At 38.3% G+C, this 16,494-nt stretch overlaps 1 protein-coding gene across 1 annotated transcript in view; it reads right to left on the bottom strand.

Moving 5' to 3' along the window:
- Positions 1-493: 493 nt before the first annotated feature.
- Positions 494-16,494, bottom strand: part of LOC139710801 (SH3 domain-binding protein 2-like) — a 61,522-nt gene continuing 45,521 nt past the window's right edge. The window contains exons 10-16 of the mRNA XM_071622708.1: positions 13,624-13,864; positions 12,947-13,013; positions 11,192-11,293; positions 10,396-10,481; positions 8,756-8,819; positions 5,188-5,250; positions 494-3,905 (exon numbers count right to left, since the gene is read on the bottom strand). Coding sequence (XP_071478809.1) covers positions 3,783-3,905; positions 5,188-5,250; positions 8,756-8,819; positions 10,396-10,481; positions 11,192-11,293; positions 12,947-13,013; positions 13,624-13,864 — 746 coding nt within the window. The 3' untranslated portion in view covers positions 494-3,782. The remainder of the gene's footprint in view (positions 3,906-5,187; positions 5,251-8,755; positions 8,820-10,395; positions 10,482-11,191; positions 11,294-12,946; positions 13,014-13,623; positions 13,865-16,494) is intronic.

Raw genomic sequence — 16,494 nt, 5'->3', positions numbered from 1 at the left:
ATGTACTATTTCACAAGTAGTTTCTTAATATCTCGCAAAAAATACCAGCCCTTTAACATAGCGTTTTGAGTTTCTTTGCTTCTCACATTGACAAAGAAGTTGCATTTGACAGTACCAAAGCAAACTTGCCCCCTCACAAGGAGAGTGTGCATAAAGGGAGGAGAAGAGCGAGGGGGGGGGGGGGGGAGTAATCTCTTTATTTTGCCGGTACTATTCCTTAATTTGGTTAGACACACTTTGTGTCCACTGAGTGGTGTTCATGAAAGCGCAAGGTGTCTTACGACTGCTCGAAAAAGTAAATACCATCATAAATACCACATGGAAGTATCAAATCTTGGTCAATCCTTGCTGTCTGGTCACAAAGAGAAGCCAGCGGAGATTTGTCATGTCATGATATACTAAAACACAATGCATATCTTGCAAAGTCTCACAAAACTACTATATTTAAAGCAAAAACTAACCTGATAGGCATATTCTTCTATACCACTCCAGAGTCAAGATGAAAACACACAAAAACTGAACAGCTCTCTTTTTCTGATATATACATGTACAAGTGACTCAAGCTTATTATTTGGCACAAAAATGACACTCCTTCATCCTATCTCACATCAGATTGTCATATAAAAGCTGCATCTCTTCCTCAAGAAAAAAAAAATAAGAAAAATACACATTTCTATATGAATAGGAAGCCATTTAACTCTGTGAGCAGACTGGACACTCATTCAAAATAGGCTTCCTTGTCTTTTAATCTTTTATTGTTTTCACTTATTTTCTATTTTTGCACTTATTCATCCTGATTCATTCATACAACCTCAATTAACTTGATAAACCTTGTTGATTTGAATGCTGGGCTAAATATAGTCCGTGGACTAATAGATTGAAGTGGGTGCATTGTCCATGGACTACATTAAAAAAGAAGAAAAAAAGGAGAACAAGGAAAACAGAAAAAAAAAAAGAAGAAAGACTGTTAAGACATAAAGAACCTTTGAGAATTTGAGTCAAGTACCAAAGATGAAAGCCTAGGTTTTTGTGTGCAAGAACACAGAATCAATTGAGAGATGGTATGGTGTATCTCAGCTATTGTACACAGTAATGCCACAGTCTGGGGGATGACAGATTGTACAAGATATATACTTTTAATATGTATACACAATATCTCATCTGCCCAAACATTGACCTATTTCAGGCGTATAAAGAGTCCATGGAATTAGCAGTCAAACTCAAGAGGGGAAAAAAAAGGGTAAATGCTTGTGTGTTGTAGAATAAAAACATGCAAGATTTGTCTGTGATAAGTCACTGTGCCTGCGTCATGGAAGCCACATTCAGTCTTCGGCACACTGAGATATTCTTTCATGTATATGAATAGCTCATGTCCGCATTTCCCCTGATTGGATTGATATGAACCACTTGCATAAATAATACTCCTATCTCCATCCCGAATGATGAATATAGACAGAGTGTGCTTTAAGGTATGCTCACATGTTAAAAAATTATAGAAAAGGCACTGTGAAATACAAAGATGCATACACACCTACATACATACATATACAGACTAGGCGTTTGGATGAATGTATTAACAGAAGTCTTCTCTATATACAGGTTTAAGATATCGAATTTAGATATGTACAGCACAAGATATACACACGAAAAAATCCAAATCAATGACCACATGTAAATGTACACCATGACAAGAAGAGGATCTTGGGTCGTTAACTACTACATCAATATGTATGGTGAAGGATTTTATCAAACATAGTGACATCATGGTCCGATGAGCTCACTCCTGAGATTTGCATCATCCTGAAATCTATTCTCCCAGATGAGTTCTTGTTTTTTCCAATCCCCACTTCACTTTGTTTGCCAAATGGCATGTGCACTGAATTGCTTGCTTAACCAACTGGCACAGCTGTGTGGGAGCTACTTGTCAATGAATAAAGATTACCTAATCTTTCATGGATATGGATTACCTAAATCCACTTTATGCCAATTATGTCCCCTTGTCCTCCTTGTTGGATTGAGGCATACTGCTACTCCTTGCTAACTTAATAACCACAAGTAGCTCAAGCTTGGAGGGATCACTGAAGCCTGTTTAAAAAAAAAAAAGCTTGATAAGAGTAAACTGAGTGCCTGCCAGCTAGCACATGAACGGTTAAAGGACAAGTTCACCTTCATATTTACGCATGTGTATTGAGTGGATGCAGCAATATCAGTAGAACACATCAGTGAAAGCTTGAGGAAAATTGGACAATCCATTCAAAAGTTGTGAATTTCTCAAGTTTCTGTGCAGTCACTGATGGATGAGAAGACTACTACAGTTTATGATATCACATGTGTGGAACGACGTAAGGAAAATAAGAAGAGGCTTCCAAAAAATTTCATTTATTGAAAAAAGTACACAGTCCCTCAACTTCTTACTACCATATTTTAAGGATAATATCATCCCCCCCCCCCACCCCATCTTCCAGAAGAGGCACATAAAATGCTCTTTTATTATTGAAAAAAGTGAAAATATTACAAAATTTTTGAGATATTATCTTTCTATCGTTCTACTCATGTGACATCACAAGCTGTAGTAGTCTTCTCATCTCGTAATGGTCGCAATGAAACTTCAAAAATTCAAAACATTTGAAAAGATTGTGTGATTTTCCAACTACTTTCTTCATATGGCGTGTAATACGTGGACAGCAGTTGGGACAGGCACAAAATAAGAGCTCACTCTCCACACTCGTGGAGAATTTTTAGCATAAAGATTATGCATGAAATTATGAAAATGAAAATGAATTAAATAAAATGAAGTTCTGCTCCTCTAATGATTATATGGTACTTTCATCAAATAGGAAAGCATATCTTTTCCCTATTTTCTTTGAATATCTTTCTCTTCCTGTCTCTTCCATTGAAAGCATCCTTGAAATTTGACCAGACAGGGATGTGGGCTTTGCTTTCTCACTCACAGGCTTTGACGAAATCCGCCTTTTACTGACAAGGCCACCAAATCCTACCAAATGTGTGCATTCACACAGAAGTTTACGATTGCAACCCTGCTCCAAATGGCTGGAAAAGTAACATCTTCACCTCGCATTTATCATGGCAAGGTGACAGACTTTTCATATTTGGAAAAAAAAAAGAAGAAAAGATCTTTTAAAAACTACTTGACACGTAGTTGAAAACACACTCCAAACTGTACTGTAGTCATTTATGTTGATGGATATCTTCCAAAACCTGCACAGCTTTCTAAATCAAAAGCGGATCCCGTGAAGCACAAACTATGAGGGCGCTATAGCAGTGCCAGGAAATGTTGCCTTTTGACAGATCACACCCAGAGAGTGTGAAAATTCTATGGGCGTTGCAGAGTAAAGCTAAAATTGTTTCGGTCCCGAGTGACCTCACAGATATGATTTGGGTGGTGAAACCGAGGTAGACTATAATCCGCGTCCTCATCCAACAGCCCACTCCTTCCCTGCTGGTTGCCGGGTGGAGGAGAGGCAGGATGTATTGGGCTGTCACAGCTTTTGGCTGTCACAGCTTTCGGCAGCGTCGATCATCATTACCATCACCATCACCACCATCGTTGTCATCATCACTACCATCATCTTCGCTGAAGGCGACCTCCCTGCCCACATCGGGTTGGCCAACGTTCTCGTCCACTATTGGTATCTGAAATCTCACACAGCGAATCACATCAGTATCCACAAAGCATCAGAATTTGGGTTTCTCCAGCCCTCAACACCGTCACGGCTGGATGCTTTCTGCGATTTATGCCGAAGTCTGTCCAACTACTTGCTTCATCCTGTGTACGGCTTCTGGAGCAACAGTTGACTGTTTGGCAGGTAGTTGCTCTTGTAGAAATCCAAGAGTTTCAGTACAGTGTCAAACTTGGGGTTGTGGTCTAAATGCAGGTTGGAATCCTGTAGAAAGGACAAAGTCTGGAGGTTAGACTGAACATCTATCTTGACAGCAGAAAAAAAAAAACCAACCTCCATCAATGCTCGCTCACACATGCATATTGATAATCTTGATTATTAATTCTGCCTCCCTTTAATATGCAAACATTTATGGGTATTCCATTTCCTACCTATAAATCTACTTGACTGTATAATTTGATTTCTTGTTTCATTTAGTAGTTTCTTCTATTTTAGGAGGATGGTGAAGTTGCTACAAATGTTTGAGAGGGAGTAACACACATTCATGTTTCAGTGTGGTTTGAAAATACACGTCAATGAGTTTCAATTTTCAAAATAAAGCATCTTTTTACAATACAAGTGACAAACAAGAGGTATGCATGAAACATTGGGAAACAAAATCCTGTTTTACACTGGTTTACAGCTCAGAAACTTTTAATGACATAAATGGCATGGGGGGGGGGGGGGGAGCAATTGAGCCTAAATTTTCCTATCTTCTAAAAATACCCAAGTGTTTTGTCACTCAGAGTAGTCCCTGGCAAACAAATTGGATGAAAGTTTAAATGAAATTCAAGAGTTAGGAGAAAGTCAACATTTCACTCCACATTTTGGTTTCTTTTAAAGTAACATTTGATCTATGCAAATCTGTTTCAAAAATTTAAGAATTTAATCAAATGTTGACAACACTTCAAGATTCATTATGCCTCATACCCTCCAAAGGACTAGGCATGGAGGATGTAGAGTGCTTTGCCCAGGGGCATAACTGCTGCAGCTCGGGATTTGAACCACAGACCTTAAAGGGAATGGCTAGTAACTGATCAGTGGGAATCAGTGGGAATGCTGCTGGGTGATTGTTTCAATTCTTGTGGGATTCATTTAAGAGTACATTATGTATCTATTGTTGTGTGAAAATTATTTGATTCAGAATGGTCTCATATTCAAGTTATATGCAGTTTAATGTTTCCAAGTTATAGCATGCTTGTACAGTGACGGGGCATTAAACTGCACATTACTTGAATATGAGACCGTTCTGAAGCAAGCAATTTTCACACAAGATATATAATGTACTCTTAAATGAATCCCACAGCATTCCCACTAATTCCCACTGGTCAGTTACTAGCCATCCCCTTTAAATTTCAGTCTATTATCTTATCCACTGAGCCACAACAGCTCCTAACCTTTGGTCTTCATTTAACCCACTACTTACAGAAACCTGGTCACTCCTGCACAAAGTGTATGGGGGAGTTCAGAATTTGGCAGAGGAAGGGCTAAGACTCTGTTCCATTACCTGATCCTGGAAGATCTTGTAGTGTTTGCATCTTGTGTTCTGACTGTCCCATACCATCAGCACCTGAAATGACATTAAGAAACGCTTCAGTGTCAGGGCATTATCAGTCTTTCAATCTCACTGATCCTAGACAGTCAGTCCGCAGCGTGTGCGATAATGAGGCACGAACGACAATTTTATTCAGAATCACGTTTACGCAGTTTGTGCCCTTGAGACTGACGAGATTTCGCGATACTTTGCGAGAGTTTTTGCAGAGGTCGCAACAACAGCTTTCATAGCTTTCGCAGTGCATTGTTTTACCCAGGATGATTAGGTACGTTATAGAGCTGATTATGCTCATTAATTTGATACCTAATTTCCCTATTTTTGATGTCAATATAGTAGTCAATTTTAGCATCAAAGTAAACGATTATTTTGCCAATGTTCAAGAAGCTTTTAGATCATAGTTTGATGTTTTGCTAGTTCCTGACTGGTATTGAAAATAGATCTCCGTAATTTCTTCGATTTCACAATCGTGAAACTTGAGCGAGTATGATCAATTAAAAAACGAAGAGGGGCACCATTTTTAAGGTTGTGAATTTTCCTGTTGAAAACAAGGCAAATTATGTTTTCTTACTGGAAGTGGGGTAGTGAATGAACACGCGTGGAATGTGTTGTTGATACCCAGACAATGGTCGTGGACAATGGCCAGGATTGGAATGTTTCATGAGGAATTCCACTATCGCAGCTAGTCTTTGTTCATTCTGAAATGTGGTGTGTGCAAGCACATGGAAACATGTGCTTACTTCTTTCATGAGCATGCATTTCACCCTGTGTCAAGAATTCAGACTAGCAGTGCTCGGGGCAATCCACATGAATAATTGATTAAGCATTCATGTGCCTGGCAGCAGAGCTCGGGGCAGGTGGCAGCCAGGTCCATTGTTCAGGGTCATTGTAAGTGCACACTCACATACACATCATTGGTTCCTGTGTAAAGTTCAAGTTTTGTACAGGGAGTGAAAATTCGATCACAATCTGGAACCTAACATTTAAAACTCACAGCATTGAGTCAGCAGCCAATGGATACTACGCAATGCGAAACGCCGCGTCTTGCGACAGATTTCGACCAATCACAGACCCGGAATTCCGGTGCGAATGCGAGGATAATCTTTTTAAACTCGACGCTAGACATGTCTCTGAATTTTGCTAGTTCCTGACCCGTATTGAAATGAAGATGGGAAAACGTGCCCTTATTGTGATACTATATACCTTAGCGGACATAGTCTTCACCATATTTTAGAGGGGCATGAAAGATTTCAGGTTAATTTTTTGGCGTCAAACGTGAAGGAATATTTTTGAATACAATACCGAACTTCGAGAGGGATTTTGATATTCTTTATTCTTCTTTTCCGTTTATTTTGATCATGAGCATATTTGCTTATGTTTTCTCTTTAAGTCGATACTAAAAGTGTCGAAAACTGACGAGAAATACTCGTTCTACACGGATTTGTTCATGACCATGTATCTGCTCATTACGTATGCAAGCACCGCTCAGCCGTGCATACGACTTGAATAAATACGTGCGTTTTCGCTCACGCTGCGGACTGACTGTAGAGAGGAACCAAACAGCATGAAGTACAACAGTTCATAAAAGATAAGCACGAATAAACTGTACACACCATAATACCCTTTGGCGGTTTTATTTCTGTTTAACTTGCAGGGGTGTAGCTCTAAAAACATATTGACACACATTGAGAAAATCAGATGTATATTAATCATATTTATTATATTTATATAAATCATATTTTGGCATAAGATGTGACAAATTGCCCAAATAGTACATGCGAGATAAAATTGCAAGTACACATGTATTCATTTACAAAACATACATTTTCTTTACTTTTGACATGGGAAACAAACTGAAAATCAAACAAACATATTCAAATAGCGAGAAGCTCTGGTTTTATAGGCCACCTGATTTGCAAATGAAATGTGACAAAACATAACAAAAGTTTAAACAAATTCAATACAAGTTTAATATGTATTGTTTCCAAAGTCAATACTACTTGAAAAGAGATAAAACTTATCTTTCATTCTATCTCTGTGGTTCTTGATAACAACTTTAACTATATGTGAAATTGCCTCACACATTACGATTCACAAAATATTATGTTCTGGAAATTCAGGGTGTACCAATATACAGTATTCCACCAGAAATTGTCATATATTGATTAGGCATTAGTGATGACATATGTTCTCAAATATTTTGCATTGAGTGCTACAGCAAAGACTTACAAGCTGAATCAATTAGAATCGCTATGAGATGAAATGCATAAAGCATTATTGCAGATTTCAGTATCATGTGTACAATTTTCATTTTCTCCTGGTGTATTTTTGTCAGTTTTTTTTTCTTTTTATTGGAGAGGGAGATGCTAGAATCGCTGACAGAAAGTTTTTCGTGCCTTCAGTGTATGTCAAAATTTTGTCTCATTCCCAAGCTACACAAAACCTCCAAAAATTATATTTTTCTTAATACAGTAGGGAAATGGTTCCTTGATGACTCAATTCATCTCAGCCATTTCAAAGCCAATTTTCATCAAATAAACATTGAATTCCTCTTGAAATTACATGCTCTCTCACATTTAACTATAGGTTTCTCATTATCTTACCTAGAACATGTAAGAAACCTGAAGTTAGGTCTCAACCAACACTATAAGATCCCTTTAACCCTAACCAGGCCGGGCATTTTTGGGTGTTCTGTGGCCGGGGAGGGGTTGATTCAACCCCCCCCCCCCCTTGAGATCTCGGCTGTCACTCGCGCAATCGCCATGAAAATTAGCACATACATTACCTGTGGCGTATTCTACCAAACTACACAAAAAGAAACAGAATTTTTCGTCATAATGATTAATTATGCTAATATATGCATAAAATTATACTTTTTGCTCTGTAAAATCAGAAATTAAAGCTCCTAGAATCCGAATTTTTGGTGATAACATTCTTTGTTGCATTCCTAACTATGTACTTGAAAAAAAAATCTTGTATCAAAATCAATTTCTTATATATTTTGTTTTATGAATTTCTTATGTATTTCTTTGTTTTTTCGACCTTTTGCTTTATCTTTTTTTTCTCGCAAATTTATGTCAGAACCTATTTCAAGCATAATTATGTTAAAATTAATTAGTTTCAGCCTCTGAAAGTGAAAATAATTGTATCTTTATAAGAAGAGAAAACTCCATTTGCATGGACTTTGTACACAAAATCACATTTTTGAGCCATTTTCGGTCTGACAGGCATGTTTAAAAGGGCGTGCAGTGTCGTAATGGTATGCGTGATTTTCGCGAAAATGGTGTCTAAAGATGCGTGAGACTTGAAAGTAAAAAGTCAGCGAACGGCGCCATCAAAAATTTTCGCGCGGCGGAGTAATCGCGAAAAATGTCAAGGGTGGGGGGGTTGATTCAACCCCTCCCCGGCCTTTTTAGGGTTAAAGGATCACATTTTATTTACCAATTCCCACTAAACCTGTGCTCTGAGACATCATAACAATGTCCAATCTCTATCTAGAAAGTAAAGAGCAGAATACACCAACCTGCCCTTGCTCCGATCCAAGGCGAATGAGGTACATTCCATCCATGCGGTATTTACGAAGAAGACTGGAGGACAAAAAGGGACATGAGACCATAAAACACTACTGGCGAACATGAAATTCAGAAATAACTAGAAATGTCGCTATGGCGACTGGTATGCCTCCGCCTTAATGCATGGTTCTCGTAATATTCCACGTCTATACTACCATGTCTTGACAATGTGTCATGAGTTTCACATAATTGGCAAAATATTGAAATGACAGGTTTGTCACAAACATGTTGAATGTTCACTTTCCTTGAAATAGGTTTAATTGGATGTATGGCTATACTGGCTAAAAAGCCCAGGTAGTTGTGGATTTTAGGATTTTTACTTCACTTTTGAGTCTTTTTGTTATAAGTCTATTCATTTATTAACTTTCAAGGTATGGAGAAAAAGTGTAATTTTACTATCAAATGGTAAAATTTTTACATTTCAACTTGGCCTTTGACCCTGGACCTTTGACCCTATGACCCTAAAATTCCCAACAGAATCACTGTTAGGTAGAACATGCATCTGTACAGATATGTACTACGTTTCATGATGATACCTTGAGCAACATTCGAGATATGGACAAAGAAATGAAATTTAGCATTTTCACTTGACCTTTGACCTTTGGGCAAGAAACTTCCCAGAGAATCTCTGTTGGGTGATCAAGTTTCAAGAAAAATCGAGCAAGTATTGCATTTAAATATGAGGGAAAAAGTGAAATTATGAAGAGTTGACCTTGACCTTTGACCCATGACCTTTGACTGTCTACTTCACACAGAAAATAAAAGGATAGCTATCAACCCTGTATAGTTGGGATAGAGATTAAGATGAAGATTGTGAATCATTCAGTTTACTTGATTAAAAATGTTATAGCAAAACGCCAAAGACTAACACAGTTATGTTACAATCAAGTCGATTATAAAATAGATTGCGATACACTTTAAAAACAGTAAAGCTCATTAGCAAAATCTGACAAATTAGACTAAAGAAAGATCACGATTACTTATTTTGATTATAACAAAATTTGATTAAGTAGATATACGACAATCGGACAAGTTTAAGATAATATATAAATTATAGGTGATGATACAAGTTTATGTGAATATATATCAGCATCAACAACAATTACATGAAATACAAATATGAAGTGTGTATCCTTTACAATTCATTTGCCATTGCCATTCACAGATTTGAGGTGCAGGCATGGTTTGAGTAGTGTCAAATATATACTCTTACTGTAATTACAATGAAGATTCTTATGACAGTTCTTTAATTATCTTTGATATCACATAATGCCCTGTGATCAGATGGGCCTCAAAATTCTGTCTGTTTGTGTATCAAACTGTGAACAATATATCACCGCTACATGACATGAAATGATATCAATCTTTAGAATTTGATCACTTTCCACCCATTTTACGTCTGATTCTCATGAACCTTTTACTAGTCTGTTAGATATCTCAATCAACCTGAACATTGAGCTGCATTTTGCTTTTTAGAGCACAGTACCACTCATGCATCAGTGACACTATTATTCAACCATGAGACTGCAGTGTTTCTTATCAAAAATTAAAATTGAAAAATACATATACAAACAAGAAAAAGCAAACATACCTTTCCGTGTATGCCTTGTCTGAGGACTGGATATCCGCTGCATCCGGTAGGAGAGGAACCGGCACGGGAGCACTCAGCGGTTTAGGCTAGTGGGTGGACGGACAGAATCTATTATGGTAACTTTTATTGCAGTGGCAAACACAGGAGCTTTGAACAGAAATGATATTCTTTACGTGTACTTCAAAAGCTTTAACAGAAATTATTTTCTTTACGTGTACTTCAAATCCATTGGGACTGTGAAACAATGAAAATATGACAACAGGTGTTAAAGGGACTGTGCAGTACTGGTTGAGGTGGGGATTCATGTTTTGAACATTCCTAAGTGAGATAATGAGAAACCCCTTATGAAATATGAAAGAACATATAATTTTTAAGAAGGATTCAACATTAATCTGATAATAATTGGTTTTCAAATGGCTGAGATATCAAAAAAAGTGATAGTAATAAAAGGCGACAGGCCACGCCTTTTATTAGGATCTCTTTGTTTCACCTTGTGTTTGGATATCTCAGCCATTTCAAAACCAATTTTCATCAAATAAACTTTTGATACCCCTTAGAATTGCATGCTCTTTGACATCTCATAGAGTGGTTTCTGAATATCTCACAAAACGTTAAAAGCTAAATCCTCACCTCGACCAGAACTGGACCCTTGAGTCAAAAGAATTTTCTTTGTCAGGTATGCTACTTCTTGTGTCTCTACTTATCCTTTTTGACATGTGAGATGAAATTGAGACAAAAAAATGAATGGAAATAAGAGCATGAAGGAGCGAGGAACATGTGAGAAACTTCCCATTACCTTGGTGACAGGCGGCTTGGCAGCAATTTTTGGTTTTGGTCTGGTGGCAGGCTTGTTGGCATCAGATGGCTTGGAGGTTACCAAAGGCTTGATGGGCACCTGCTAAAATTAGGGTGGGGGGGGGGGGGGGGCAAAGAACAGGTGAGGGGTAAGCTGGAGCTGGAAGCAATCTGAGGAACCAGCCTCCATAGATTTTTTAACCTCATTCTAAGTCAGTTCACTGCAAAAACTTCACACACATAAACAAATTTAATGATATACATTATTATATACCTCATGAGTGAGATTCGTATCACTGATTGGTCAAAAGAATATCACGTGACAAGGTGTAGTCCCGTCTATCTTATCATATAAGTGATAGAAAGGCAAAACCCTCGTGATAGAAAGGCAAAACCCTCGTGATAGTAAGTCAAAACCCTCGTGATAGAATTCGTAAACCCTCCGCGACTTTTGTACATATAACAAATACACTAGACTTCGCGCGTGGTGTCCGCAACCCCTCCCGCCAAAAGGACGTTCACTACGCGCATCGTATACAACATATTATTATGCACATAATCATCGCACTAGCGCACAACAGGCATGTTTCAACATGGCATGGTGATCGAGCGCTCCTCCGTGATTTGACGTGAGATGAATCAAAGATCGTACACTTCGTCTTTAGGATTTCTTAGGATCCCGAATCAGAGACAAATTTCAGCATGTTGGAAATATCGAATTAAAACACGAGCGACAGGAAATTGGATACATACTGTAATCTTCTGCCAAGATTTTATGCAGGAGCTCGCCGAAGGCCGTGTGACTTACCGTGAGTGAGTACCGTGCGAACTGGGTAGTCTACGAAATGCACGAAAACCATGCAAGCGAGCGCTGTGGCCTGATTTTAGGGCTAGGCCTACCAGTTTTACTGCGTATTTGCCAAGCCCTATACTAGATCTTGGTTAAGTCTGAAACGATGAGGTATATAAAACAAATATTAACTGCTCTGTATTCGGATGGTGGTGGAAATTATCACTCCCTCGGTGCTTTTTCATACCGACCCTTCCATCACCCCTCGGCTAACGCCTCGGGGTGATAGAAGGGTCGGTATGAAAAGCACCTTGGGAATGATAATTTCCACCATCATCCTCATGAGCAGTCAATATTTGTATACTATTACTATGCAAAGTTACTATTAACCACTGAGGACGAGTCCCGAGTATACTCGGCAAGCGTCTATGGGAAATGCGTGTTGTAGCAAAATCAGTCCGTCCTCAATGGGTTAACATGCAAAAGAAAACAGCATTACATACGGTACAGGTATGTGACAAGTTATACAATCAATGTAGGAATGTAATCAGACAAGTTTCAATACAATTATGATACTCTCATTGTTAAATAAGGCTCTCATAAACCCAAGCATGAAGCATGAATGCCTCTTAACCTGTTGAGGATGGGCTGATTTTGCTACAACACGCATTTCCCATAGACACTTGCCCGAGTATACTCGGGACTCGTCCTCAACAGGTAAACATCACACGAGTGACATGTCTCTTTTTCCAACCGAACACCATGACCCACATTCACAAAGGCAGTTTACATCAACTCTGCCATTAACATTCAGTCAATGGACCAAAACAGGCACAAAACAGGTTCACTTTTCACAAAAGCGTGTCAGCTTGTATGTTCATTACTGGGTGTCTGTTGGAGTATGCTATCTGTCACATACATTTATGCAGATGAATATTACATCATACCCAGAGGTATGATATTTACCTCGGCAGGCAGGTGGTGGGGTCTCTCAGTGATATTCTTTCTAAAGCTCTTGCCTTCGGGTCCTCTTCTGCTGACAACACAGATAACAGAGAGACATTGATAGTAATAAATACATTAAATATGAACTCATGCATAAAAATGACATGTGATATCTACATTGTAGTTAAACATGGATGTATACTTATCATCCTTTTGAGTACAAAGACATCATGAGCTTGACTATGAATGGAACAAATGTAAAAATACAATAGTTAGATACAACTTGTACGGCCATACTCAGAAGAGGCATATTTGCATTCTGTCACTTGTTGCTGGACAAACTGACGCCCTTCAGACCAGCTTTATCATACCAGGGACGGGGAAAATCTAATGTAACAAGAGGCCTATCGGACATTATGTCACAGTGAAAGTACAATGTAGTCTCAAGTCAAATTTTGCGTAACAAAAGGGTATATTTGAATATTCGTCAAAAGACTATTGGATTTAATGTCATGGCAAGAATTAATCCAAACAGAGACTTTTGCTAAAAAAAAGAAGCACAGGCCGAGGACTGTTTTTGAGGATGGGGGGGGGGGGGGGGGTTAACATCTATAAGGTCGAATATTATCATAATATGATTATTCCAAACAATTGAAAGATCAGGGATGTCAAAAGAATAGGAAGAATCTGACACACACCTTAAACCTGGTTTGTCATCATCCACGCTTTCATCGATCGATGCCTGCCTCGTCATCATCCTCTTGTTCGCAGACTTCGGTAGGACGTCGCGGGTACGCGCTCGATTCTCCAAGGCCTGCTGCAGACCTTTGCTCAGCAGTAACAGCGGCTCCGGGGCTGTGACAGGGGGAGGGGGCAAAGGTCGCCCCATCTGCGGTGACGAGCACTCTGGCTCGGGGGTGACGTAGTCCTCGTCAAAATCTGCCATGACAATGCAAAATGGCACATCATTTCTATTCTTCACCAAACAGGCATAGCTATTCCAAATACACATGCATGAGCATCAGTGAAAAACCACTTGAGGAGTTTCATTGTTTGCAAGGCAATGTCTTTGAGAGCTAGCGCACATCAGTCAAGTAAATAGAGTTTCATTTTGATTCATTTTACAAGATGCTCCTGGGAGACAGTTAACTTCTGTGAGGAAGGATCGTCCCGCTCACGACAGAGTCATAGCATCTGTCCCACTGTTTGCAGAAGTGAGTAAGGTACCGGTAGCCACTTTTCAAATTTGATATTAAAGGGTACCATATCAGACAAATGCATGCATGGCCTCTTCAAATGGAGAAATACCAAACAGTGTGCCTGTTCAGGCAAAATTACCATCCACACTGAAATGAGAAGGTGCATGTAGGATTCTGGGCATTCATTTCTTCCTTTTTTGGGGGGGGAAATGGATGATACAGCCACTTTCATTATGAATTTAAAGGACTACAGCTGAAGTGCAGTGACACCAGACTGCCTACATAAACATGGAATGAAGATTTCGACTCGAATGAACTGTAGTTGCTGTCTTGAAAGATGATTAGATATGATTATTATCATTTTTTTAAACAAAATTAAAAAATCAATTTTCACACAAAATTGAATCCTAGATTTAAGATACTTTTTTTTTTCTCTCTCCAATGCCATACAAGCATAAAAACAGTTTTCAATTCAATTTCAATTTTCAATTTTCACCTGTACGGACAAGTCGTAGTATACATAGAACGGAGATAACAAGATGCAGCAATCATTGTTTGTTTCATTAGGACTCAGAAAACTGAATTTTATTTTAATGGGATAATATTATGGCAACATTTCTCAGACCAGATTTTGCTTAAATGGCCATTTTTTTCATCAAATGTCTCCAACAAATACAAACTCCTTTTAAATGCTACATGTGTGGAGGAATGTTACACCGTGGTATATTATATATGGGCAACAAGTGTGCTACGATATGTAGTCCCTTAGGTAAAACTTGATGTAATTTTGAACTCATTACTACATTTCTGAACTCTCAACCTGGTAAACTGTTTTATCAGGATATACGTGTATGTGTGACTCCGGTCTGATTACTGGTATGTGGCGGCAGGCTTTCTGAGATTCAAGATGCATAAGGCAATTTCTCTTTCCACACCTAGATTATCAAAAGGTTGGGTCATGTGAACAGAAAACATACATCTAGTCTTAAAGTTAAAAACAACACACAAAATGATTTATCTCTATAGGCATATATAGGTGTGCTAAAACAATTTCTGAAGTGAGAAAATGAGATATTGATTTTGGCTGTGCTTGTGGAATGATAGAATATGGCTGGTGAATACATAAATGAAAAAAATAAACAAACTGTGTGCCTTGTTATGAAGAATATACTTGAACAAGGTTGTGAGTGCTGCATTGATTACAAGTAATGATTTATGAGAAACAGTGCAGTAATTTTTAAAGGATAATCTTTACTAAAAGAATAGGAAATATATTGGTTATTACATCAGTAAAGTAACAATCAGGGCATTGTTGAAACAAAATCCCCAAGTAGCAATCCTGGTCATGTGGCATCACAGCCATGGAATTTCCTCTTTACCTACTAGAATTTGAAAGATGAATTTACTCCTATATCGATAGTGTACCCTTCTCTATGAGAGTTGGAACAAAGTTTGCATCCTGTGTGCTTTTATCAGTGCATGGAGGCTTGTGAATTGTGAACAAGAAAATTGACAGGTTTCCAAATGAGTTACAATCCATATAACAAACAAATCAGGAGTTCGGTGGAAGGTAGGTTAATCACTGTCACATTGCCAAGACTGGTTTATCTCCTAGTTTTGAGGAGAAACAAGATGAAGTCTATTGACTTGAACTTTTATGAAAGATGTAAGTTGTCACAGAGTTTGTGAAAAATCAGTCACGAGAGTTTGCTGAAAATTTAATTAGTGCACTGGAGTTTCACTTCAGGCTATTCTTGGCGTGGCTTCAATTCTTGCGTGAGCCAAAATTGGTCTCTTTGATCAGCCTCTATTTTTGCAAAGTCATCATCTAGGCATGATATCTACGCCATAATGAGGTCTGTTAAGTACTAGTTGCAAATGCAATTCATTACAACACTTTATGTCATGGTCAGAATCGTTAGTACCCATTGTATGGATCAAGTAGGCAGACAAATATAATATATATCAGAGTCTCGGGCAATTATTAAAAAGCAGATGAAAAAGTGAAGAGGAGCCCACAGAACCAAGAGAAGGAAAGGGAAAGGCTGTCACGATAGTCTTTACAATGGTATAGGAGTGGAGCATTTATTAGAGGCTTTCTTTGAGAGTGGAAAGAAAATGATGTGTTCACTTTCTAACATCCTTGCAGAGTTTTCTCAAACAATAGCATCTTGACCCTTTCGAGAGCACAGAAAATTTGTAAGCGGTGCTCCGGTGTGTGGTGATCAAAACCATGCATGAAAGAAATAATTATAAGTGATGAGTAAATTGTCTTTCTGATGTTTCTAAAGCTTGTATAATAAATGTTATCAGCTGACTTTTAACAAACGGCTTTCATAGTGCTAGTAACAAAATCATCCAGAGCAACAT

Source organism: Diadema antillarum, unplaced genomic scaffold (assembly GCF_040938485.1).
Source record: "Diadema antillarum isolate AM-2024a unplaced genomic scaffold, OU_Dant_1.0 seq00001569_RagTag, whole genome shotgun sequence".
NCBI classification, from domain to species: Eukaryota; Metazoa; Echinodermata; class Echinoidea; order Diadematoida; family Diadematidae; genus Diadema; species Diadema antillarum.
This window is presented reverse-complemented; position numbering and strand designations above follow the sequence as displayed.